Source organism: Brachypodium distachyon, chromosome 1, assembly GCF_000005505.3.
Source record: "Brachypodium distachyon strain Bd21 chromosome 1, Brachypodium_distachyon_v3.0, whole genome shotgun sequence".
Lineage (NCBI taxonomy): Eukaryota > Viridiplantae > Streptophyta > Magnoliopsida > Poales > Poaceae > Brachypodium > Brachypodium distachyon.
The window spans coordinates 37,402,283-37,428,197 of NC_016131.3; the positions used below are offsets into that span (position 1 = coordinate 37,402,283).

Here is a 25,915-nt window from a genome sequence, read left to right on the forward strand (position 1 = left end):
GATCCTTCCGGGAACTTAGCGAGGCGACCCACGCATCGTGCAACGATGGTACCCCGAGTGCCACTGGTGCGACAATATTATTCAATTTTATTTCTGTTTTTTCCAATAATATTGATCTGAAATTACATTACAAGAAACTGAGGATTTAAATTTAGTGGTAATACATAAAAATTGCTAAATTGAACTGACATAAAAATAACCGTATAGTTAACTAACAGCGATGTTACATTGTACATTGATAAGTATGCCAATTGACAGTTAAGATGGAATGTAAAAATTGACATAACAAAAGACCACGTAATTATGTCTCAATGATTCCAAAGTGAGGTATAAAGAACAAGCCACTACCATGGAATGATGGCCTTCATCCACCTTGTTTTCGTAAGAGAAAAACTAAGAAGGCCATATGTTTCCGCCAGCTTCTTTTCCCAAGCCTTCTCTTTCTTGCTGGCTCTTCTTCACAGCTTCAATTTTTTGATGCTTCCTTTTCATCTCTTGAAGTGCAGACTATTGTGCTTCAACTTTCTTGTTTAACTCCTGCTAGTACATCTCATTTGCCTCTCTATCTTGTTGCTGAACTATTTCTTCTAACTCTTGGATGCACAGTGCAGAAGCGGAGGGCTTAGAACTCCCCGGTCTTGATTGCAACCCCATGCTTGAAAGGAAGGTGCTTGAGGCGGCATGCTACTTAGAACTTCAGTCACAATCTGTGTAACAGATACTATGTGCCCACCTTCTGACCGTGCTTCCTCACGCTTATTCTCCATAGCAGTCCGTAGAAGAAAACATCCATGGTCAAGTAAGAGAGAGTTGACATGTGAAATAAACTTACAGAAGCATATATGAGAGCAATAGATTAAAGGAGGCAGGAACAACAGCAATACATACAGCAAAAAATAAATAAATAGCACAACGATGGCAACAAAAATAGCCTGCAACGACAGCAACAACGGGAGTATCAGTAACAACAAGAAGCAGCAGCAACAACAACAACAACATGCAGCAGGGGCAGCGGCGACAGCAGCAGCAGCCTGCAGCAGCGGGCAGCAACAACACAACAGCATTGCACAAAGTATCTAATCCCACAATAATATAACAAGATTCCAATATATTGAATCGGGGTTTATGGATATCAAGAAATAACAAGTAATACCAAAAGTCGCATAACATCTCAAAATCTCAAAGCAATCCACCCAGAATGGTTCATTAGGGTTGTTTTGCCAAGTTTCCAAAATCACTCCACATCATCATTTCACAGTGATTGAGATTCCCTCCCACGTTTACTAACATAGCATGGCTAAGCAATACTAATCACGATGGCTATTGGAGGAGGATTCATGGCAAAGATAGCCCTATAGCTAGTAGGTCAATCATAGCTAGCATAAGTACGAGTAATAGCCCTATCAATGCATTTCTACAAACAACTCTAATGCATAAATATTTTAAAAACAGACAGTAATAGGATATGATCAAAGTGAACTTGCCACGGTAGCAGTTGGAGTTCAAACACTCGTCACAATCATAAGGTTCACTCTCCGAGAAAACTATACGAAACAAACAAAATACACACACATATACACACAATTCAAACAAGACAAAAGAATGTATGCTATGATGCGATGCAAACATGTGACATGATTGGGTTTATATTATTTGGGTGATCAACTGATCCAAAGCATTGATAATTAGGCACATGTAATTAGGGTTTTAAACAATTAGCACAGGTTGGGGTTTAAACCCTAAAATGAGGTTTTATTGGCATCAGCCAAACAAATTAATTCAAAATATTTATTTATATGTCCCAATACATAGAGGATAATGAAACAAATTTTTGGGCACTAGTTTCAATTAAAAAGGATTTCTAAATAATTAGTTATGATTTAAATGGTATTAAACCCTATTCTGTAATTTGAATGTGATTCAAATATTCAAATTTGAAATTGTATGGTTCCAAAAGATTCTACATTTCCTAAGGATTCCAAAAAGATGTGGATCATCAAATTTGGCCAAACAGATTAAAAGATATGATCATTTGAAGTTACATGGGTTTTTCTGCAAAAGTGCCATTTAATTCAAACCGGGGGATTAAAATTAGATTTTCATTTTATAATTCCGGTGCCATGTGTCGCAAAACTATTGGTGCGTAGCGGTTCGATTAAAAAGAAAAACGGGATCTAATCTGGACCGTTGATCATAGATCGGACGGCTCGGGCGGCTAGGGTTTACCTCCGCGGCGGCGGCAGTCCCTGGAGACGAGGGAGATGGCGGCGCGCCGGCGGGCGGCGTTCGGGGGCCTTCGGGCGTCGGGGAGGGCACGGGTGCGTGCGGCGCGACGAGGCGAGTTCGGGGACTCAGTCGGCGCGGCTCGAGGCGGTCGGAGGCCTCGCATAGGATGGCGCGAAGACGACGGCGGGCGGCGAAGCACCGGCGAGCTTCGGGCTCGGGTCGTCCGGGAGCTGCCGTGCACGAGAGTGAAGACGGCGTGCGTCAAACGAAGCGCATGGAGGAGTAGAAGAAGAGGGGGAAGAAGATGGCGGCGCTTACCCTTAGGGTTCACCGGCGACGAAGGAAAACGGCGATGAGCGGCGCTAGGGTTCCGGCGAGCAATCGAGGCGGCGTGGGCGCGTAAGAGAGAGAGCGAGCAGAGGGGGAAGAGGTGGGGAGCTCCAGGCTTTATAAGGACGCAGGCGGGGCTGCGAAATATGGACGGAGCGTGGAGATTGCGGCGGTGAGCGCGCGGCGGCGAAGAACGAAGGCGGCGGCGTTCTCGGGCGCTTTCCATCAGGGACAAAGACCCTGACGCGTGGGTCCCACGCGTCAGTGGCAGCGGGCGCGCGCGTGGGGGCCGGTCCGCTTCGGGCGCGGTCGGTTCTGGGCCGGTTCGGCCCAAGCGGTCGGACCGGTCCGGTTCTCCTTTTTTTTTCTTTTCTTTTTCCCTTTTCCTCAAATCTTTGATAACTTTTGATTTTGAGCTCCAAATTGGTCCAAATAAATTCCAGAAAATTTGTAAAATCATGTTTTGTCATGATTCAACTTTTGGGAGTGATTTCTTCTCAAAATAAAATATATAAAAATACATTTTCCCTATTAGCCTTTAGGGCTATATAACTATTTAAATAAAAGTAGTTTTTCAACTCCAAAAATTATCCAAAAATTATGGGATAGCTTATTTATGCAATAAACCCCTTTCATAAATAAAACCGATTGGTTTGAAGATCCAAAGCTCAAATGGGTGTAAACCCTAGGGTTTACAATCTTTTAAAGCTTTTTGAGATTCAAATTTGAATTCAAATATGCAATTGTGGCATGATGCTCATGGATGCAATACACATGTAAAAGTTTGAAATTTTGGGATGTTACGGGGATGGAGCAAGTAAATTTAATTTCAACAAATAGGAAATTACTTCCTAATATTATATACCCTTGGAGTAGTTTTTTTAGTTAGTAGGATATTGTATCTATTCTATAGTTGTTACATAAATAATAAGATATGATAACATAACGAGTTCAAAAGAAAATTCGTTAATCTCGGTAATAAAATTGAACATGTATGATTTATAAATTTGACTGTCTCAGTTCAAAACCAAACTCGCTTAACATGGTATAAAATTGTACATATATTGATACGTGTGCGGGTGGCCCGATCTTTCGATGAGATTGGTAACTCTCGATTTGGTAGGAGGTGACGTTGACGATCCGACTACGGCCTAGGAGGCAACGCCTTAGCAATCGATACACCAACTCCAGAGGGTTATTGATCACGCGGGGGCACGATCAACCTGACCACGAAGGTCTTTGTTCCTGCAAGCAATCGAAGAACAAGCAAGAACAAGATAAATAGCGGATGCAATCTAAAATTGCGAATATACTATATCAAACCAATGTCTCAACGAGACGATAAGTTGGGGTTCCGAAAGCGGTAAAACAGGTGGTCTAACCGACACACGCGATTACACGAAGTAGTAGTGATGGCTAATTTTTAACTAAACAAAACCCAAGGCTCCTTAGGGGGGCTCATGGGGTATATAAAGGAGGAGGGAGAGATATTTTCGTCCACCTTGAATAAGGAGTCCGAAATCCAACTCTATCTCTAACTTTCCTAACAAACTACAACTCTTTAGGAAACAGAAAAACAGATCCGTTAGCTTGTTTTGTCTGCCACGGTCAGCACGAGTTGAATCTCTTGATGGGGCCAGATCCGTTGGAAAGGTCTTGTAATTACCTTTCCAACAAGTACTTATTTTCTTGATTTGGACTCCGGATGCGGCCTGGGTGATTAAAACAAATTCGGGTCTCCTGACAGCTCGGACCCGAATCGGATTCAACTTTAATTCGTGATATCTTTCTCTAGCAAGCTCCGAATCATGTGCCGTTTGATTTGTTGGAAACTAGACTTGATAGGCTTCACTTTGAATTTCCCTTTGCAGGCTATAACACTTCATCTTCACTTTGGACTTGTAAAGTTCAATAAGATGCCTACATAATAAGATTACAGAAGATAGTAGCTCCGCCTCTTTACAAGTAACATATTGAAAACATTTTGTAATTGAATTCACCTGATTATAATTATTAGAGACACCAACAATTAGGGTTCTAATGGTCGTATCCATGGTTAGCATGTCCATATCATATATGGTCTATAATTGTGATTGTCTTATATCACATCAATACAGACACATGAGATAGCATGATTAAGAATGAACATCATTGAGTTCACAAGTATCATCTTAAACAACTCTACCACGAGTAACTCCTTACCAGGCTTGTTAAACTCTTTTCCCTTAATGATTTCAATCCAAACTTGCCTCGACTCGTGATAGCATCGTCGATCTCCGGGAGAGTGAAAAGTCTCGGATCAGGACCCACACAACGACGAACTCGTATATCTGAATGGTGGTGGACATGGATCCGAGAGCGAGAAACCGGTTTCCATCCTGAAACTCTTTATGGTGGGTCTTTCTCTTCCTCGAGACAATGGCATAAAGGTTTGGAAACATATCTTTGAGTGGCACACCCTTCGTCCCTGCACACCAATGATCGTGCCACAAGCATTCAGTTTAAAAAATACTTCTTTTTTGCCATTCAAAAGTAGAAAACAAAAAAGTTCCACAGAAAATGAAAATGTTTTACATTGATGATTATTTGGTCTTATGTTTAGATATAACTATATAATACCCCGCACGTTGCAGCGGGATTTTGTAGCGATGCATAAAAGAGGAAATACATTGTAAAATGCTGAATATAATTCATGAAAATATATTTTTATTTATTGAAAACTATGATAAGAGTTGTTATTTTTTGCCGTCAGGAAGGATTATTGTTACATGTCTTTTTCCATTTTTGATGTATTCAACTGTGAAGGAATGCCGATCAGTTGGAAGAATTCTTGTGATGTCTGCACATGGAACTCCGTCTTGGCTTCCTTCTTTTAAAGTTATATGCATCGGCTGTTTCATAGGATCATTGAGTTTTTGGATCTTCTCATCAAACATCTTGCAAGCCTCTCTTTGTGGATGAGTAGAAGGCGCTGGTAACTCTATCTTCCTCGTTTGCATGCTGGACCAAAAAACTGTATAAGATCAAGAGAGTAGTTGTATGGAAGTGAAATAGAATTGTATGATGAACTGACTAATACCTGGGTTTCCCTTGTGTCGCTCCATGTTTCAGTGATTGTGAAGACTGTGGCATGGAAGTTGTATTTTTTTACTTTGACATGAAGGAATGTAATACAGTGTTGTTGATATTGGTTGACACCGTTTTTTAAAAACTTTTATGGTACATTACAACACCTCCTAAATGAATGATACTAAAAGTTTTTATTACGGGAGTTTCTAAGTATTGAATTGCCATTGGTTTAAGTGGTCAACATACAGATGTTAAGTGAGCTTGAAGTAATTGGCAAAGCTGAGAAGAAAGGGCAGATGTTTTATTCACTCTGATAGATGCATATACATGCATTGGACCAACATCAAACAGTATTAATAAGAGGTCTGATTGATTACAATTAAAGGTGGTCAATGGTGACCTATAATTTTGACTCAAGCAACACTATAACTAATTTTAGGTAGAAGGCAGTGCAGCTGTGACTTCCGACGTTGCTTCCTACATGGTTCATTATGTCCTGCATGTTTTTTTTAAGTCAGAAAAGGGCTAGAGGAGAAACTCTTGATTATGTACAATTTCAACTTTCCTGTAATAAGGTACAATGCTATCGAGGATAAAAAAATGAGAATGGTTAGACCATGCACGTACTCATGCTTATTCCGTTTGACATCCTGAAGTTCCTTTGTTCCATCTGTAAGCTCCACCTCATTTTCACTACGCCATGTAAACAATTGGTTAATTTATCAAGCAAAATAGTTAGACCATGACTAAATATGACGTTTCGTAGCTGCAGGATACCTTCCTTTGTTCATCAGATCATGTTCCGTAAACTGAATGCTTCGTTTTGCTGCAGACTTGCTGCATAGAAAAATAGTTATTTCTAATTCATGTTAACTGTGAACAGATTAGTATATACAGAGAATTATTTTTGAAAACTTTAAAATTTTAAAAATTACATGAGATTGTCTTTGTCGGTGTCAGTAGCTGCAAGTTGGGGACCGGGAGGTGTATGATTCATCTTGTGCATAGACAATTGGACTGTGAGTAACAAAAATTTGGTAAGGATGTTGACATGGACCTTTTAATTTCAATGTTATGATTGATTGCAAACCTCTGGGTACTCATGGATGAAGATGGAGTGGTAATTAGTTCCTTGCTTGAAGATGACTGAAAAAAATTAATGTCTAAAATTAGTAATTTCGCGTAATATGGTTGTAGCTAGGACGAAATAGATGAATGAATATGGATTGTGTAACCTCTGTGGAGGGCAGCATTTGTCCATTGTCAGCCGAGAAGCTCTTTCTTATGACATAGCTTATGGGAAACCTGGATGTTGAATCAACCTTCATTCCTATATGGAATAATTTGGTTTTACCAATGGCATTATCAAGGGTGGCCACATGTTGAGCAGCATCTATTTTCATATTTTGAGAAACTTGGATGGCATCTTGCCCAACCAATTCTGCAGCAATAGTAGAGAAAGCAATTTGCCCCCAAATTTCCTGAATCATCTGCAAGTGTAATAGGTAGCTTGTACCTGAAATGTGTGTAAGATTTTTTTAGTAACATGTTGGAGAGCAAAAGTGTAACATCCCAAAATTTCAAAATTTTACATGTGCATAGCATCCATGAGCATCATGCCACAATTGCATATTTGAATTCAAATTTGAATCTCAAAAGGCTTTAAAAGATTTTTTTTCAATTTAAACCCTAGGGTTTACACCCATTTGAGCTTTGGATCTTCAAACCAATAGGGTTTATTTATAAAAGGGTTTATTGCATAAATAAGCTATCCCATAATTTTTGAATAATTTTTGGAGTTGAAAAACTATTCTTATTTAAATAGTTATATAGCCTTAAAGGCATTTTTAGGGCAAATGTATTTTTATATTTTTTATTTTGAGGGGAAATCACTCCCAAAAGTAGAACCATGATAAAACATGATTTTAAAAAAATTCTGGAATTTATTTGGACCAATTTGGAGTTCAAAATCAAAAGTTATCAAAGATTTGAGGAAAAGGGAAAAAGAAAAGAAAAAAAAAAGAGAACCGGACCGGTCCGCCGATTGGGCCGAATCGGCCCAAAACCGACCGCGCCCGAACCGGACCAGACCCCACGCGCGCGCCCGCTGCCACTGACGCGTGGGACCCGGTCCCACGCGTCAGGGTCTTCGTCCCCGATGGAAAGCGCTCGAGAACGCCGCCGCCTTCCTTCTTCGCCGCCGCGCGCTCACCGCCGCAATCTCCGCGCTCCGTCCATATTTCGCAGCCCCGCCCGCGTCCTTATAAAGCCCGGAGCTCCCCGCCTCTTCCCCCTTTGCTCGCTCTCTCTCTTACGCGCCCACGCCGCCGCGATTGCTCGCCGGAACCCTAGCGCCGCCCGCCGCCGTTTTCCTTCGTCGCCGGTGAACCCTAAGGGTAAGCGTCGCCATCTTCTTCCCCCTCTTCTTCTACTCCTCCATGCGCTTCGTTTGACGCGCGCCGTCTTCGCTCTCGTGCACTGCAGCTCCTCGACGACCCGAGCCCGAAGCTCGCCAAAGCTCTGCCGCCCGCCGTCGTCTTCGCGCCGTCCTCGGCGAGGGCTCGGACTGCCTCGAGCCGCGTCGACCGCGTCCCCGACCTCGCCTCGTCGCGCAGCGCACCCCCGTGCCCTCCCCGACGCCCGAAGGCCACCCGAACGCCCCCCGCCGCCGCGCCCGTGCCCGCGCCGCCCTCTCCCTCGTCTCCGGTGCCTGCCGCCGCTGCGGAGGTAAACCCTAGCCGCCCGAGCCGTCCGATCTAAGATCAACGGTCCAGATTAGATCCCGTTTTCTTTTTAATCGAACCGGTACGCACCAATAGGATTGCGACACGTGGCACCCGAATTATAAAATGAAAATCTAATTTTAATCCCCCGGTTTAAATTAAATGGCACTTTTGCAGAAAAACCCCTATAACTTCAAATGATCATATCTTTTAATCTGTTTGGCCAAATTTGATGATCCATACCTTTTTGGAATCCTTAGGAAATGTAGAATCTTTTGGCACTATCCAATTTGAATATTTGAATCACATCCAAATTACAGAATAGTGTTTAATACCATTTAAATCATAACTAATTATTTAGAAATCCTTTTTAATTGAAACTAGTGCCCAAAAATTTGTTTTAATATCCTCTGTCCATTGGGACAGAGAAATAAATATTTTGAATTAATTTGTTTGGCTGATGCCAATAAAACCTCATTTTAGGATTTAAGCCCCAACCTGTGCTAATTGTTTAAAACGCTAATTACATGTGCCTAATTATCAATGCTTTGGATCAGTTGATCACCGAAATAAAATAAACCCAATCATGTCACATGTTTGCATCGCATCATAGCATACATTCTTTTGTCTTGTTTGAATTGTGTGTTTATGTGTGTGTATATTATTTGTTTCGTATAGTTTTCTCGGAGAGCGAACCTTGTGATTGTGACGAGTGTTTGAACTCCAACTGCTACCACGGCAAGTTCACTTTGATCATATCCTATTACTGTCTGTTTTAAAAATATTTATGCATTAGAGTTGTTTGTAGAAATGCATTGATAGGACTATTACTCGTACTTATGCTAGCTATGATTGACCTACTAGCTATAGGGTTATCTTTGCCATGAATCCTCCACGAATAGCCATCGTGATTAGTATTGCTTAGCCATGCTATGTTAGTAAACGTGGGAGGGAATCTCAATCACTGTGAAATTATGATGTGGAGTGATTTTGGAAACTTGGCAAAACAACCCTAATGAACCATTCTGGGTGGATTGCTTTGAGATTTTGAGATGTTATGCGACGTCAGGTCCATTTCTATGGGTCCCTCTGAGTCGAGTCTCCGTGGATTCGGAGATGGATCGGCCATGAATGTCTCTTCCGTGGATTCGGGGAGCGCTTGCGTCGCAAATGTGGAATGCCACCTGGGGTATCAGAGACTGGACTAGTTTCCTGTTTAGTAGCTTCCAGTACAACCACAACCTAAATGGGCTCTGGCTGGATGGAGTAAGAAATGTGAACCCAGATCCGAGGGATTGTACTGAGGTAGTTGTGTAGGTGGGAGCGCGGGTCCCTCAGGTGGTCGGGGCAAACATGTTCTGAAAATTCTTGAAATCGATGCCGTTGCTACTTCCCCGGGAGGACAGCAAGGGATTAACACGTCGATTTCTTGTGGGAAATGTGTACAACCTCTCGAGAGTGTCAAACTAAGTACTTAGCCGTGTCCCCAGTTACGTACAATCATGAGCAACTAGATATTGGAGCTGTAAGGAAAGTCTCACTCATTCCAACTTGTTAAATAAAATGAATGGTTTGAACAGGGTAGGGGCACTTGATATTTGTACTCAATGTGCTCTAGGTTAATGGGAGCATGGGTGTTTCTCCCCCGTGTCCATTAGTTAACAATGTTGTAACATTCAATTGTAGTAAGATAAACTATGTTTCGCTACCACGCCATAAAGCCTGAACCCCACTATACCTCAATTGCATATACTTGGTAGGATCTGTTATAACTTCCAGGTGAGCTTGCCAATACATTCAATGTATTGACCACGTAGTGGCTGCAATCAATAATGCAGGTGAATCTGACGTAGAGTGAGGTTCGTCGATGTTCTTTGGGTCATGTGCTTACATTCCAACATGCTCTCTCCTTTGGGAGTAGACGAGGCCCATTTGCTCTATCTTTCCACTGCAGTTTTATGATACAATGTTATCATGGTTTTGAAACACCTTTGTTATGCTGGCCTAAGAGGTCATGCGAATTTGTAAGTACAATTAAGTTCTGGATGATACGATGTAATAAAGTACATTTTGACTATTGTATCTTGGTATTACATCTTGAACTGTGTGTGCTAGTGAGTCGATCCAGGGACTAGCACAAATAAGCACAGAGATCGAACCCTAGTAAGGGGGCGGTCGCTTCAAAAAGAAATATGTAAGTAAAGACAGATTTGTTGACAGAGATGTTACAATGGTCTTGGAGATGAATTTGTGCAAAAGCATGTTGGTGTATCTGAATTGCTGTTATAGCTTTTGTCACATCGGTTGCATCCTTTGTAGTACCAATTCGATGCTGCTACTATAGATTGTACTCCTTCAATAGCACTGTAGGTAGCTCATTCCTAAGAGTTATTGAGCAATGGAGTATTTAGAATCTAGCATCCATATACAGAATCACAAATTATGTGGTAGTTTAGGTGTGACATGAAAAGATGACGGTGGCATTGTTGATATTTCCTATAGTGTGTACAGCTTTCCTGCTGCTTGAATTGGCGATAAACGAAAAACTTGAGGTAATTGTTGCTGTAGAGATGGAGATTCCCATTGATAGCTTAAAAATATTGATTTTAAAAATGTGAGCATGATGGGACAAACAGGGTGGTCATATAAGTAGTTGCAGGAAGAAAGGATCATGATTAACCTGCTTCGGAAGTTTGCAACATCAGATATATCCAAGTCAATGTATATTTTAGTTGCAGATGTTGAAGATGCTGTTAGATTACCTAAAAAATCCGATGCAGTGACCCCAGCAAAAATCCCAACTACAATGCCTTCTTGTGCTTTTCTAAACACCGTTTGTTCATCAAATGTTTCACCATGGTGGCCCCAAAGACGTATTTCCTGCGTTTGTTCACTGCATATGGAATTTTTTTTGTTAATACACCAGTGTCCATGTCCAAATACAAATTGAGGGTGCAGTAGTCGAAAGAGCTTGACACTTAATGGGTAGAAATACAGTTGTTCGAAGTTCACGCTTTGATGGATGAGCCCCAGCCCCCATGTTGTTAAATAATTTGGAGACTACATTTTGATTGATGAGCAGATGAAAATAAGTAAAGCCACAGTCTAGCAGAACGAAGATTATATGCATCAATACATATAACACATTGTGGTAACTATGGAACTGTCAGTTTTACTATTTCTTCAGGCTGGAGTAGCAGTAGTTAACCATGTTTGAAATATGAAAGACCTGATTTAATAGTAGTACGAGAAACATACTCTAGGTTTCTGATTTTGATTATCCTCAGTTTATTTGATGATGTCGGGCTTGCATAATCAAATGGTCCCACGTGGCTAATGACACCCAACACATCTGGGGAAAGAAAGTATACATACAAAATTACTTGATGTGTTAATATTACAGCGGTTAGCTAAAAAAGGAAATAGAGGCAAGTGTTACCTTGCAGAGGTTTTGCCAAAGTATTCATTTCTGGCAGCTTATCGAATGGACAAAATTTGAATGAAAATTTTGGTATATCTGTTCCCCTAGATTCAAGTCGGTGAACCTTGGTGCTGTGCTTGAATTGTAGCATATAATTCTGATGGTGATATATATAGCTTTTGTTTTTCCTATCAACAGCTGCAACATCAGTAAAGATGTAGACATATATCCTTCTGCAAGAAACAGGCGGCATTTTGTTTGAAACTTTTTTGAAACATTGATCTGCGCCATAGTGCCCTACAACAGTACAATACGAAAGAAAAACTGTGACCGGCTGTACTAAAAAAACTAAACTACTGCAGATGAAATAGGATACCGTTTGCTCTATCATATGTATGACTGCTAACACATAATACTTATAGTACATAACAGCTGACTTACATCTTCATCTAAAATGACACCGTCAATGCTGATGAGAGGATCTGGAAACTTGGATTTCATGTTTACAGCATCCCATATCCGTAGGAGACGTCCAAAGACCTTGCAACTTTGTTGACCCAGAGTGATACTTTTAAGTGTTGTAGTGGAGTCCATTCCTGAAAGTGAAGGATGAAGAATATTATAAAGCAAGTAACTGCGGAATAAGCATGTGTGAATTGGAAAAAGCATATAATGTAGGAGAAACACACGAATGCAGAGATTTCCTTTCTTTCAGTTCCTTTGTGTAGCAATCTGATTAAAAACCTCAGCATAAACTACGTTATGGGTGCAATTCTCATAAGAAGCTGGGCTGTTTTCGATAAGAACCTTCAACCCCTTTGGTGAAGTGACTCTAGAAAATGCCACATATAATTGACCATGAGAAAATACGGGAGATGCAAATAGACTCCAACTCTGTTTAGTGTTTGCCCTTGACTCTTGTTTATTGTCATTGCATATGAAAGGCGGATTGGAAACTGGCGTCGTCTCAATTTGAAGGGCCACCTTGAGTGATTAGATGTTGTGATAATTCGAGGGATATATACTCTTGAGCCTGTAGCTTTTCCTGTTATGATTTCGCCTTCGATCACATGATTTGTCAGTTGCGTGACAATAAGCCTAGTACCATTACAAAGTCCCCTTAATGGATTAAGATTGCGTAAAAGCATTATAGGAACTCCAATTTTCAAGTTCAATCAATGTTCAGAAAGTCCAGGCAGAGAAATAGTGTTTAGAAACTCTGTTGGGTATAATGACTCTAGAGTGCAATGATCAGCAGAGCTATCATCAATTGAATCTGAACTGTGGTATGTCATTTCAGTTGTTGCTAGCAGATCGATCATTCTAGTATTTATTTTAGAAACCACCTCATTCGTAGGTGCTAAAATCGCACGGTCGCACAAATATGATGTAATATTAGCTGGCTCGCAACCTAAGTCATAGACAAATGATATCAGCCCATCAAGGTTTCTAGAATCAGGGGACAGAAGGAGAGATTGCGGAATCTCTATAAAGCAGTTGGTCGGTTCATTTGGGACAGAAACAAAAGGCTCAGTTCCATTGCCCACACCGAGAAGCCATTCCGCAAAATTACTTAGCTCTTCTCTATCTGGGGTGGATAGATTTTCTGACTTGAGCCTCATATTTTCACTTAACTGCAGAAGTGTGCATTGTTTCCATAAATATGAATTAACAATACATGATCTCAAAATTTGTCGTTTGGTTGCATTCTGTAGTACTAGAAGTGTTTGTCGAAAATCTCCATCAAGAACTACAGTCATACCTCCAAATTGCTTGCTATCTGCATTTTGCCTTCTCTTCGATAATATATCTCTAAGTGTACGATCCAATGCCTCAAAACAATACCTATGGTTAACAGGTGCCTCATTCCAAATAATAAGAGAAGTTTTCTGAATAAATTCTGCCAAGTTTGTATTCTTCTTTATACTACACATGGAATTCTGAGAGATGTCCAATGGAATTTTAAAACGCGAATGGGAAGTTCGACCCCCTGGTAGCAGCAGGGAAGCTATTCCCGATGATGCGACTGCCAATGCAATTTTCCCTTGTCTTCTTACAGAATTAAGCAAAGTAGTCCATAAGAAAGTTTTCCCGGTCCCTCCATAGCCATAAACAAAAAATGTTCGACCGTCATCATTCATTGCAGAATTATAAATAGCATCGAAAACATTTTTCTTGTTGCTGTTCAGCCTCGTAATATTTTCATCTAAACTTTCAGTCATATCAGATATATCATAACTGAGCTCATCTAGCATAAGCCTATTTTCTGCAGAAATACTCCCAATATCATCTGGCAGTGGCAAATTAAAATGGGATAAGCAATATCTTGCATCTTTTAGCAACTTATCCAATTCATTCAGAAGAAAAGATGAAATATACACATCTGCTAATAGGTTGCTCATTTGACCAGGGTTGCGATTCAAGCAATGTGCTGCATCTTCAGACATTTTTGATGCGTATTCATCTAAAAGTTTTCTATGATTTGTTACCTCACAAAGGAGCAAAATTGTGACAAATAGCTGACGTAACTGATATGGCATGGCCCATTGAGCCGCATCATTTAAAGCATTCAACCATTCTTGGTCATCACCAAGGAGACCTAGAGCCTCACATGCAGCACGAAACGTAGGATGTAGATGGCCAGATACAATTTTGATTTGAGCAAAGGATGTTGCTCCTTTGACAATGTGGAGCAGCAAACATAGATAGTGAAGTTCTCCTTGGGAAGGGTTGACATAAGCAATTCTGCCAATTCTTCGAGAACCACGATGATAATCCCAATACTTGCCATTTTGGTTGGAGTGCTATGTAAAATATTCTGGAAATTCTAAGTAGGTATATTGTTTAGCCAGAGGGTGATTCATATTAGCTTCTAACCATCCAGTCAACTTAGTTGTCATATTCTTTGGGTTCTGAATCACTTGTTCAAGGTTATCATCTTCTGAGTAAATAACATTATTCTCAAGAGGAAGATGAACAGGAAGCCTTTCTACAGAAGGGTCTGTATAGTGACTATCAAATTCTAGCAAGCGCCAAGCAGCCTCATTCGGTGTCACATAGCGGCATTCTAGATAGTTGTCAATTTCATTAAAAGTTTGCCCCGATGGATCAGACGATGCAGAAGTAGGCTGGATTTTAGATCTTGCACAATCAAAACCTTTGTTTACATACTTGAAAAGATATTTGTACATGCCATCATGATTAACCTTTTCTATATTTATGTGAGCTTGATATTTCACTACCAAGTTGACATTGTGAGGAACAACAAATCTATTATCAATATCAACTCCATTTTTACTGACGGTTACTCCATTGTTTGGCCAAGCCTATTGTGTGAAACCATTTTCCAATACAGTGGTTTGCTCACAGAAATCCTTAGGATAAAATTTTGTGCACTTTCCTTCAGACATACAGGGGCAGCTAGGGTTCAGATTTCCACAAGGTCCATGTATCATTAATGAAGATACAGCATTGTATCCCATCGGATCATTTCTAGGGTCTGGCAGCTGAGCCGAAATATGGAAATCTATCTTTTGTGCATCAAGGGGTCCATCTTTGGCTAACCATATGATGATATGGACATGCGGGAGACCACGTTTCTGAAATTCAATTGTGTATAGGACTACAGAAAGAGACATCTTTTTAGGGTAAAGAAATATAAGATTCAGGCAACGCCAATTAATTTATGATAGAAATCATGTAAAACATACCTGCATTTATGGGTCTGAAGAATTTTTTCTTTTTAATATCATCCATTAGCATATTAAGCTTCATTTTGAACACTCTATTCACAATATCTGGACGATCAGAAGGTTGTTGCCCTGGAATGGATGATAGAGTCTCTAATATCTCAGGCCAGCCGGCATTAGAAGTGAATGTGACAAACAGATCTGGGCACCCATATTTTCTACAAACAGCAATTGAATCTTGATAATTTTGGTACATATAGCGAGTCCCTCCAGTAAATGAAGATGGTAATATAATTCTTTGACCAACCGAAGAGCCAGATGTATAATTCTTGAGACAGAATTTGCCAAGGCATTGTATGGTGATGATCTATAATTTTTTCTGAAAACTGGGCTTGCGATAGTATGCAATGCGGTACTCTTCAACACAACAGAAACCATCAACTTCATAAGCTTGTGTTAATTTTCTACCTCTTAATGGTGTGTTGAAATCACCTGGTCTGTCATGTAACCGATACGCATAATACTCTAGCATAGTTATTTTCCCATGTTGCTCTGACTGATCTTGTGATGTGGTACGGTATGTGAGGTCTTCATGGTAACCGTTCTCTCCATATGGAAATAACAAAGGGTACTGCATCGCCATAAACTTGCAATGTTTTTCATTGATCTGTTGTAAACCTGATGAGCGATTATCTATTATAATATCCCGCCCAACATCAGTTGATCCAATATCACCGACAACCAAACCAACTACCTCAGATGTGACTGGAGCACTATAGATATCTCCATGCGCATCAACTGTGCCAAATATCCTGATGATGAACTGATCCAGAGCATTTGCAGATAATCTTTCACGTGCTGTTCTAAATAGCTTCACAATGGGATTATGGGTGTTCAACATTGATATAAGAGATTGGAAAATATCTTCATTAGCATTGAAGGAATGACGTGAAGATGAAGGCCGTGAAGATGAAGGGTCAACAGAGTAAGTTATATTTATGCGGTTTCGAACCTCATGTTCTGTATCATAGATGTACAATTGTGCATATTCTGGTCGATGACCTTGACGCGGTGGCACTAAAGAACCAATACGGTGACACACTAGACCACTAACCTTGAAGACATATGGTGCTCGGCCATCATTGATGGATTCCAGAACTTTAGCACCCATTGAAGTCATTGCAAACATGGTATTATATTGACGAATATGATCAAAAAAGTGCTTTGAAATTGTGTTGTTCTGTGAGGTCAATAAATCCAACATTGGCTGAGGAGGAGACTTGTACGGTTCCAAATAGATTTTCCCTCCTCTACAACATAGGTTATATATTGGATCAGGAGTATTCCTGTGTCTTCGGATATGCTCTTCATACCAAAAGGAAGCGGCACAATGTTTGCATGAATGATTGGGTTCCCCAAGGTTTAAGGGTTCAAATATAGTTCCTGAAAGATACAGTCCATTCATATTTTTCTTGTACATAAGGAGACTTAAATCTGAAATTCACTAACTGCAAAGGAATAAGAACTTACGATTGTGGGTGAAACTTGGTGTTTGCAAAATTGTTGTACATGATTCCTCATTTAACCGCTGACATACCAAACGTTCTTCCGTAGATGTACTTGTTCTATTCCTAAGCTGTGCACACCGGCGCCGGGAATTGGACGAATCAGATTGATTTGTCTTGGGGATAACAATAGGCTGTGATTGACGGCGGGGCCGTCCACGTCTGCGTGGGACTGAATGACTACCAGGATCCCTCAAAGAATTCTCGGTGCTATCCATACTCAAAATCGTACACGTGCAAAGCAAGCAATTTTCTTTTCGTTTGTAGATTGCCTTCAAAGGAAGCAAGTATAGGTGTTTTGGTTTTCAGCAAACAAACACGGTGCAGAACATAATCAAGAGGAGGTAGTTTCAAAAGAGGCATATGCTGATCCAATGCAATCAGAGATGGTACAGCAGTAACAACAGCAAGAGAAGGAACAAAAAATTAGAGGCGAGAGCCTTGTGTACCTAGGCAAGCAGGTCCAGCTGCCCCAGCGTGTAGCGTGCAAAATCGAATCAAAACAGATGAGACGATGACAGCCACCTCCCGATTTCAGCCAGCAGCAAGGAGAACCGAAGCGAACCCTGGGCAGGCAAAACATCAAACAGCTTGCAGTCAGGAGACACATAGTTCAGAGATTGAGAAGGGGAAAAAAGGGCAAACAATGGGTAGGAGAGTTGACCTGCCAGAGCAAAGGCTGGTGCTAGAGATGGCGACTCAAGCAGGTAGTACGGATAGGGTTTTAAAGGACGAAGAAGATGGCGGCTTAGCTGACCTGAATCCAGAGCAATGATGGCAGATGAATGCTTGGACGATGAATGCTTGGACAGGTGGTGTCGTTTCTGGAGCAATTGGTGGCTGGGAGAGCATCGAGCGCCTGATTGTTGGCCAGAAACGGGCGGGCACGATCGCTAGGTGTAGTGGGATGTAACGGTCCCGAGACCAACCCTTTTCCTTTTAAGTTTTTTTGGACTTGTTTGTAATTCATGCTCATGTCATCATGTTATCATGCTCATGTCATCATCAACATTTTGCCATGTCATGAGCATCATGTCGCATGAAATTACTTTCGTTTGCATAAAAGTTGTCATTTCATGTGTTTGCCTTTTCGTGTGTCGCGAAAGCCTAAAATTATTTTTGTAGAAAAACTAATTTGACTTTGACAAATTAATTCCGGATTTAATTAGACCTAACCTCTCGTCTCTTAATTTGTTGCGAAAATCTAAATTTGCAAAACCTGTATGTTTGTTTGAGACTTTTGTTGGCCCAAAAGCCCATTAAGACAAACCCTAGCCTAGGGTTTTTAATCCTCTTTTTCTTCTTTCTCTTTTTCTTTCTCTCCCTTTCTTCCCAAGCTGCGCCGCCAGCCTTCTTTCCCCTTTCTTCTTCCCCGCGAGCTCCTCCCGAAGCTAGCTCCCCTGGCTCGATGTGCTCCCATGGCCGAACCCACCGGCCTCTCTCCCCTTCGGCTCTCTCTCTCGTCGAGCCGCCCCCTCTCCTCCTCTCTTCCTCTGCGCCGGCGCCTCCCGCTCCGCCTCCCCTGCCTCAGCGCTGCCTCGCCCGTCCACGCGCGCCTCCTGCCGCTCCGCCTCCTCCTGTTCCTCTGCGCCGCGCGCCGCCTCCTCCGGCCGTGCCTGCCCACGCCGCCAAGCTCCCTCGCGCGCGCCGTTCCCCGCGCCCTCCTCTGCCGCGACCCGTTCTTGAGTCCGAGCCGCCTCTCCCTGGTCGCCCCTCTTCGCACGCCTCCCTCTCTCCCGTGCTGTCTCCCCGCGACCACCGCGCCTCCTCCTGCGGAGCACGCCCAGCCGCCTCCTCGTCGCCGCGCCTCCCCTCGCGCCCCCTTCTCCTCTCTCCTCGCGCGACCGCTCCCCTCTGCTCTTTTTGCTGCGCGTCGCCGCCTGCACCTCGTCAGCCGACCTCCTCCCCAGCTCCGCCCCAAGCACCTGGCCGTGCGTCTCTGAGCTCCATCACCGTCGACCTGCTGCTCGACCTTGCCTCCAGCACATCGCCCGCAGGCCCAGCAAGCCCATCTCCAAGCCCAAGTCCAGCAGGCCCGTGGCCTTCATCTTTTTCTTTCTTTTCTGTTTTTCTAAAAATGTTTCCCTTATGCGTGGGTCCCGTTTGTCAGCCGCCTGCTGCTTGCTGCTATTGCCACTGGTGCTTGCTGTTTTGCTGCTATGCTACTGTTACCACTGCTCCGCGAGTGCTTCGCGGTGTCACTGCCCAAATCCTTGTGCGCCGTGAAGACCGAATAACCTCCGAGCCGGAGCCGTGAACGACTACGACCACGACGATTGAATGACTACTTCGCCTACGACGACTACGTGTATGACTACGTCGACTACTTCCTCTACATCGTGACGCCGCACGTGTCCAAGGTATAACGAGTGACCGTCCCGTGAATAGACCGTCCCATGACGTAGACTTGTGGGTTGCGATCGGTGATATGCATGTGGTATGAGGTGCCGTGTATGTACCGATAGTATCGATAGTTGCAGGTACCTCGTTGCCTTTGGCATGTGCAGCCCCGACCTAGTCGGATCCTTGTGTTGTTCTTGTTTTAAAGCATGCATCGCACCTATCCATGTAATTGTCATGCATCCTAATGCAACTATAACATTGTTGTGTGTGTATTTGATCCATTAATCTCTATTCCTTGCATATGGACTTGTATAACTTGGTAAATTGTATATCGGATTTACTTTCGGAATACTTAATATGTCATGCATCATCCCTATGTCACGCATCATCTCTTGATTGCGCATATTAATTACCATGTGTATCGTGTATGCTTATACTTTTCTTTTATGTTGTGTATTTGCTTCTTTCTCGCTAGTCTTCGATTCCTATGACGACGACTACACTTGTGTTCTTCTTCCAGGATCCTTGCTCAATTCCGGGCAATTGAGTACTCCAGGCAAGCAGCCATTCCTTGACCATGTTGTTTATACCTAATGCCTCCCTCTCATTCTTGCACTAAGTTACGTTCTCAGTCTTGTCACGATGCCTTTAGGATTGCATAGCTTTTTAGTCAGCTCTACTCAAATGCCTTTGCCTTGTTACTTATCCTATTACCATGTCACATGTTTGTTGTTTACCTACGTCTTGGTTATTAGATGTCATGTTTAGTTGCGAGTCTAGTGTCCTTACTTGGGGTTATACAATTGCTACATCCACATGCTACTTTATGTTAATTGCAATTATTAAACTGTGATATGATATTAAACTGCAACAAGGCAACGATGGGAGGCCGTGCTCTAACGCATTGGTGTTTTGTTCCATTGGCGCCGACCTAAAGACTGAGTTCTCGTTTTCGCCGACCCAAGAAACTTCGCGCTAACCGCTCGTGGGAGAATATATGGGTTCCCCCTCGGCTTAGTACTCGTTTCATAGCTCTTCCAGGGGTCACATAGTTCGGGCGTTCCATTTGGCATGTCGTATATACACTGGTGTTGTGTTTGGAGACTTGTTGGTGACTTTGCATTCATATAGGATTGTGGCACTAATCTGGAGTGGTTATTCTGCGGACACTGAACCACTACCAGCTGTCCACGCAACTCTTGGGTCCGTACGACGCTTCGGCTAAGCTCTCGTTTCGGATTAGACTCAGTTGGATGGTTTCCTAAATTAGTTGTGGGGCTTGGAAACGTCGTGTCGCCCAATCCTCCCGACACACGTCTTTGTGTGTTCCTACTCGAGTGGCAACAAGGGTTGGACGAACGTGTACGGGTAAATTGGCACACCCTGCAGGGATAAATCTTTCGGAAAGCCGTGTCCGCGGTTATGGATGACTTGGTTGGTCATTACTTGATCATAGAGAACTTAATCATTTTAATCAACTTAATTTCATAAACTTGACTAGTAATTAGGGATTATTTATGGATATGCTTAAAACTGCTTAAGTGTGAGTGTCCTTTGGATTGCTTCCTCACAGGGTGTTGAGGGGGTGATATGAGGATTGTGTTGTTTGGTGTTTAGTAAATAGGTTAATCACCTCACTTAGTAGACGATTCTCATTCTCTACTTAGACGTTGTTAATAGAGTGTCTCTCCATATATTGTTGCTACTGCATAACCCCACCATATTATCCATCCGTTGAGACTTGTTGCATATCTAGTTTAGATCTCCCGTAAGTTTTGCGAGTACTTTGTACTCAGTTGCTTTCACCAACCTTTTTTGCTTCAGAGGTTCCAACAGAGCAGGTGAGCCGCTAGCTTCTTCGTGGAGCACGATGTTGGATTCGATGTTTAGCCAGGAGATCCAGATCAGGGTTTTGAAACTTGTGGCGGGTTTCCTTCCAGCTTCTAGTCTCTTCAGGCCATGCTGTATTCTTGTCCGTACTCGGGCATAATTCGACTTCCGCTGATGTAATGATGTAATGTTGGGACACGTGTCCTCTCTTTGTAATATTTGTTTTTCTGCTCCTTGTATGAGCTTTGTAATTACTCTCTTCTGTAGAGTTTTGGTAATGATATTCATGTTGCAAAATCCTGCAATGAGCACATTAATGCGTGTACGTATTGAGGTGTTTATCGTAGGTTAAGAACCTGAGGCTTGAATTATGCAAAGGTTAGCAATTTGGGGCTAAATTGTATAATTCCGGTCCCGGGGTCTTACAACTTGGTATCGGAGTTAAACTGACTCTAGGATTTCATGGCTACTTTTGGTCGAAGTTGTGTCTAGAAATCAATTTTGTTCCTCTAAACTATTTGAAAACGTGAAAATAGGCTCTATTTTTTTTCTTTCCCACCCACCCACCCTTCTTGTTTTCGGAAAAGTTCCCTCTCGCCTAAGTTTTGCAAACTAAGTATCTCGTGGGTTTTCCGTAGTACATCAGGTGGTGTCTTTCTCGTCTCTTCTTTTGCTTCAAGACTGATGAAGACCTTCTACTTTCTCTTCTAGCTGGTGGTTCTATGTGTTATAGACCAAGCTTTTCTTCTCTTTCGCTCGTCTCTTTCTTTTCTTCTTGACTCCCCGACTTGCCTTGTTTCAGATGGTTTCACATTCTTTCAATTGGCTGTCGTCGCAGGGTGCTCCGACACCGGGGGCGTGCAGTCACGGCCCCCTTTTAGGTTCGGCAGGGGCGTCGGGGTTCGCCCCGGCGATCGCCGGCGTGGCCGATGGGCCTTCGCGACCGGCGAAATGATGTACTAGGGATGCGCACTAACAAAGAACACATGCACGCATGTTTTTACCCAGGTTCGGGCCACCCGGAGGTGTAAAACCCTATTTCCTACCTGTCTGAGCTAGTATTGATTATGGATCAAGTGTTTACAACTTGCCGGGGGAGGGTCCCCGAGCGCTCTCTCCTTGCTTACTAAATGCTACTTACTACCCCCGGACTGGGCTAGTTGTGAGCTATGAGTTTGTGTAACCGTGTGACTGTCGAACCCAACCGACTAACTTACTAACCCTTGAAAAACCTGGAACCCTTTGACCGCCGGCGGGGGTCCTTCTTTTATACTCAAGGGGATGCCACAGGTGCCGCGGTGCATGGGCTACAAGTGTCGAGAGGGGAGGCATACAACTCCCCTTCGGTGAGCTCGTGGCACGCATGGATGCCACCTCCGCTGCTAGGGGTCTAAGACCCTAGGGTAGGATTGGACAACCACTGTTTACTTGACTTGGACGGGTAACGCCCCTTCTGTCGGCTTATTTAATGAGCCGTGCTCCTTATTCCTTGCCCCGGTGGGGTCATGCACCCCACGCCCGCCACGCGCCCGCGTGGCGCTGTTGATCTGCTTACTGGGCCCCACCCTTGAGGCGGGAGCCTACGCCCGGGAACCCCTTATCCCGGCAAGTCGCTCCTCGGGAAGTGACCGGGTCCAGCACCCGGGAAGAGGCTCCCCGGGAGGTGCCCAGGCGGGAATATTCCCCGAAGCCCCGCTAGCCCTTCCGGGCAGGTAGCTTGCCGGGCTGCTCGTGCCCGCTGCCCGGGACGGAACCTTCCCGGGAACTCGGGGACGGGGCCCACGCGTCGCGCAGCGGTGGTACCCCGGGTGCAACGGGTGCGACAGTAGCCCTTGGGCGTGGGCCGGCATCACCTATTCCTGAATGAGGCTTCCCCAGGTCGGTTGCCGGGCTACGCCCTCAACCGACGTGTGGGCTCCGACTCGCCGCGGGCCCGCGCCCCTTCGTCGCCCCGTGTACTGCGCCGTTACAGACGAAGTAGTGGGCGCGTGATTTCCGCCCTAACTCCCCCCTTGAATAGGGGAGTTACGGCCACTCCGCGCATTACTCCTAATGATTAGGAGTTATCCCCGCGCACCCGTAGGTTACGGAACCGGCCGTTACCAAACGGCCAGGTGTTATAAGGCTCTTACTGTGGCCAAAAGGGGAAAAACACTCTGCCCCCATAGCCTTCGTCTTCATCCCCTTTCGCATCTCGCATCCCAGCGCTCCTACTAGCTTTCGCCTTTGTTCCCCATGGCACCCCCCACCACCAGAAAGGGGAAGGAGGTGCAGGTCTCGAAGAAAGCCACGGCCAGCAAGAGCGAGGCGGCAACCAAGGCGGCCGCCGCCAAGGACCAGAAGAAGCGGGAGATGCGGGCCACGCTCGCCTTCTACCGCCCTGGCTAGAACGGCGAGACGCCGGGGAAGGTCCGGCATGCCGTCGCCTCCAACTTCAACAAGCATGGGGAGACGTTGATCTTCTCGGCGGGCGTCGAGCACCAGGACAACGACTTCCGGGTGTTCGCGCGCTTCCTCCTCACCGGCCTGGTGCCGCCCTTCTCGCTATTTCTCCACGCGCTGATGGAGTCTTACCAGCTGCGGGTGGCGCAGCTTCACCCCACGTCGTTGTGCCTCCTCGCCACCTTCCAGTTCCTCTGCGAAGCGTTCATGGGGGTGATGCCGTCGGTGGGACTCTTCCGCCACTACTTCTACCCCCGCATTGACAACGCGAAGGCGATATCGTCGGGGGTGGTGTTCCGCGCCTGCGACCAGATGAAGTCCGAGTTCATCGTCTGGTCGGGGAAGAAGATTGAAAAGGAGTGGCGGAGCGATTGGTGCTGGGTTCGAGTGGAGGACCCCCAAGAGTTAATCCAGTCGCCCACGGAGCTGCCGCAACCCCAGAACGGCTGGCAGGACAGGTATCACCGCGACGCCGATCTCCTCCCCATCGTGGAGAAGATCAAGGCGTTGCAGCTAGCGGGGCTCCTCGACGTGGACGTGGCCCGCACCTTCATCCACCGGCGTATAGTGCCGCTTCAACTGCGCTCTCGGCCAGAGTGGATGTACACGGGTCCTGGGGACAGGACACGCCTCTAGCAGGACGGCGTAGACTTAGAGACCCTCAGGACGTGGGTGAGGGGATCTCCGGCGAGACCTTCCAATCGACGAAGTTCCCGCCGGGGGTTTCCTCTCTTCATGCCGGCGTTGCGGCGCTCAGCGACATCGTCGGCGCCTTCCCGCCCTGCAACGAGTGGGGGTTGATGGACGACACCCCCACCCGGGCCTCGCGCGCTCCCCTGCCAGCACCCCGCGAGAAGCAGGTGCTCGAGGAGAGCGGGGGCGGCTCCGAACCCAGCTGGTCCTCCCTCCAGTCGTTGGATGACGAGGCGGGCCAGGCGGCTGCGTCCCTGGAGGTCGTCCCCGTGGACGACGACGAAGATAGCGACAGCGCGCCCCTGATCGTGCGGAGATCAAGGGCGTTCGCGGCGGCTGCAGCTATCTCTTCGACGGCGACGTCTGCCCCAGCAGCGACCACCAACCTTGCGGCAGCGGCCGCTTCAGGAGCGCCTGCCGGTGCTCGGCGGCGTCCGCGGGCGCAGGGGTCGCCGGTGTTTCAGCGGGGGCCCCCGCGCCAGCGGCAGCCGCCCGCGCCGTGGGGGGAGCCGCTCCCGGGGCGCCTGCCGGCACTTCGGTAGCACCCGCGTCTGCAAGGGTCGCCCGAGCCTCGAAGACGGTTTTCGTCCCAGCAGCGGCAGCCTCCCCGGGGTTGGCTCCTGGCACAGCAGCGGCATCACCGTCGATAGCCGTGACACTCCGGGTCACGACGACCCCGCGGGCGCCTACGGCGCCGCCTGCTCGGGGGGTCTTCCGGGGCGTCGTGCTCCGGCGCAACCCCCCGAAGTCCAACTCGCCGGCGGGTGCCAGCAAGAGGGCGAGGAGCAATTCCCCACCCGACACGCCAAGCAAGAGGGCGCGCGCATACGCCAGCGGCGCCGCTGACCCCACCGCCGCAGGGGTCGGCCCCGACGTGATCGCGCCCGACGACGGCCCAGCCCCGACGTGATCGCGCCCGACGACGGCCCAGCCCCCACGGAGGCGGGGCCGGCAACTGGTACGTCTTCTTTGCTTCTCCTTAGCTGCATTTTTTTCAGTTGTTAGTTAATCATATGAACGTACCTTCTCTTGTAGTGAGCGGCAGCTCGCCCGCGGCAAGCCTCTCGGGGGCTCCCACCGGCGCAGGCGAGGCGAGAGAGGTCGCCCCCGCAAGTCCGTCAGCCACGCAAGGTAACCACCCTGGTCGCCCTTGTCCGTTTTTGACAGCTCTTATTACTCGCCGATCCTCATATTTCTCATCGCTGCAGGCACAACTGCGCCCGCACCTAGAACGGGCACGACCGTGGTTGATCTTGACCCGGTCGCCGAGATCACGGGGGCGGAGGAGGAGCCGGAACCGGCTCTCACATCAAGCCCCGCTGCGCCAGAGACAGTGGTAGCGATGGACACCGCCGCCACTGATACAGTGCTGGGTGACACGCCCGCAGCCGCGGACGCGACTGGCGTGGACTCACCTGCCGCCCAGCAGGAGACAGGCCCCGCCGGCAGCAGGGAGGCTTCCCCAGCCCCGGGGTCCCCTGGCGCAGGCTTAGGGGAAGTTGCCGGGGAAGGGCTGCAAGACCCCCGGGAGCAAGCGGGCGACCACCCGCATAGCCCCACGTCGGCAGCGGGGGCCTCGTCATC

At 45.6% G+C, this 25,915-nt stretch overlaps 1 protein-coding gene across 26 annotated transcripts; it reads right to left on the reverse strand.

The window, feature by feature from the left end:
• Positions 1–5,895: 5,895 nt before the first annotated feature.
• On the reverse strand, positions 5,896–17,937 carry LOC106865880. 26 transcript variants are annotated; one of them, XM_024457063.1, is made up of 15 exons: positions 17,688–17,849; positions 17,473–17,589; positions 16,989–17,295; positions 15,480–16,901; positions 13,532–15,391; positions 12,211–12,365; positions 11,788–12,002; positions 11,607–11,700; positions 11,111–11,241; positions 6,861–7,141; positions 6,716–6,771; positions 6,561–6,642; positions 6,403–6,462; positions 6,253–6,318; positions 5,896–6,121 (listed from the first exon to the last, which is right to left on the reverse strand). In XM_024457063.1, the coding sequence occupies exons 5-7, from the start codon at positions 14,307–14,309 to the stop codon at positions 11,976–11,978; spliced, it is 960 nt and encodes a 319-aa protein (XP_024312831.1). In that variant the 5' UTR covers positions 14,310–15,391; positions 15,480–16,901; positions 16,989–17,295; positions 17,473–17,589; positions 17,688–17,849; the 3' UTR covers positions 5,896–6,121; positions 6,253–6,318; positions 6,403–6,462; positions 6,561–6,642; positions 6,716–6,771; positions 6,861–7,141; positions 11,111–11,241; positions 11,607–11,700; positions 11,788–11,975. The 26 variants fall into 26 exon arrangements, with proteins under 26 accessions (XP_024312831.1, XP_024312826.1, XP_024312830.1 ...); XM_024457058.1 differs by having other exon boundaries at positions 11,788–12,066; XM_024457062.1 differs by having other exon boundaries at positions 11,788–12,066; positions 13,532–14,035; positions 17,688–17,848.
• Positions 17,938–25,915: the final 7,978 nt, after the last annotated feature.

Excerpts from the sequence above, each read along its gene's own strand:
- LOC106865880 (XM_024457048.1), bottom strand. The coding sequence starts at position 17,241 with ATGGATAGCACCGAGAATTCTTTGAGGGATCCTGGTAGTCATTCAGTC. Across the intron at positions 16,902-16,988 it reads ACCAAGTTTCACCCACAATC|GAACTATATTTGAACCCTTA; the intron begins GTAAGTTCTTAT and ends TGTATCTTTCAG.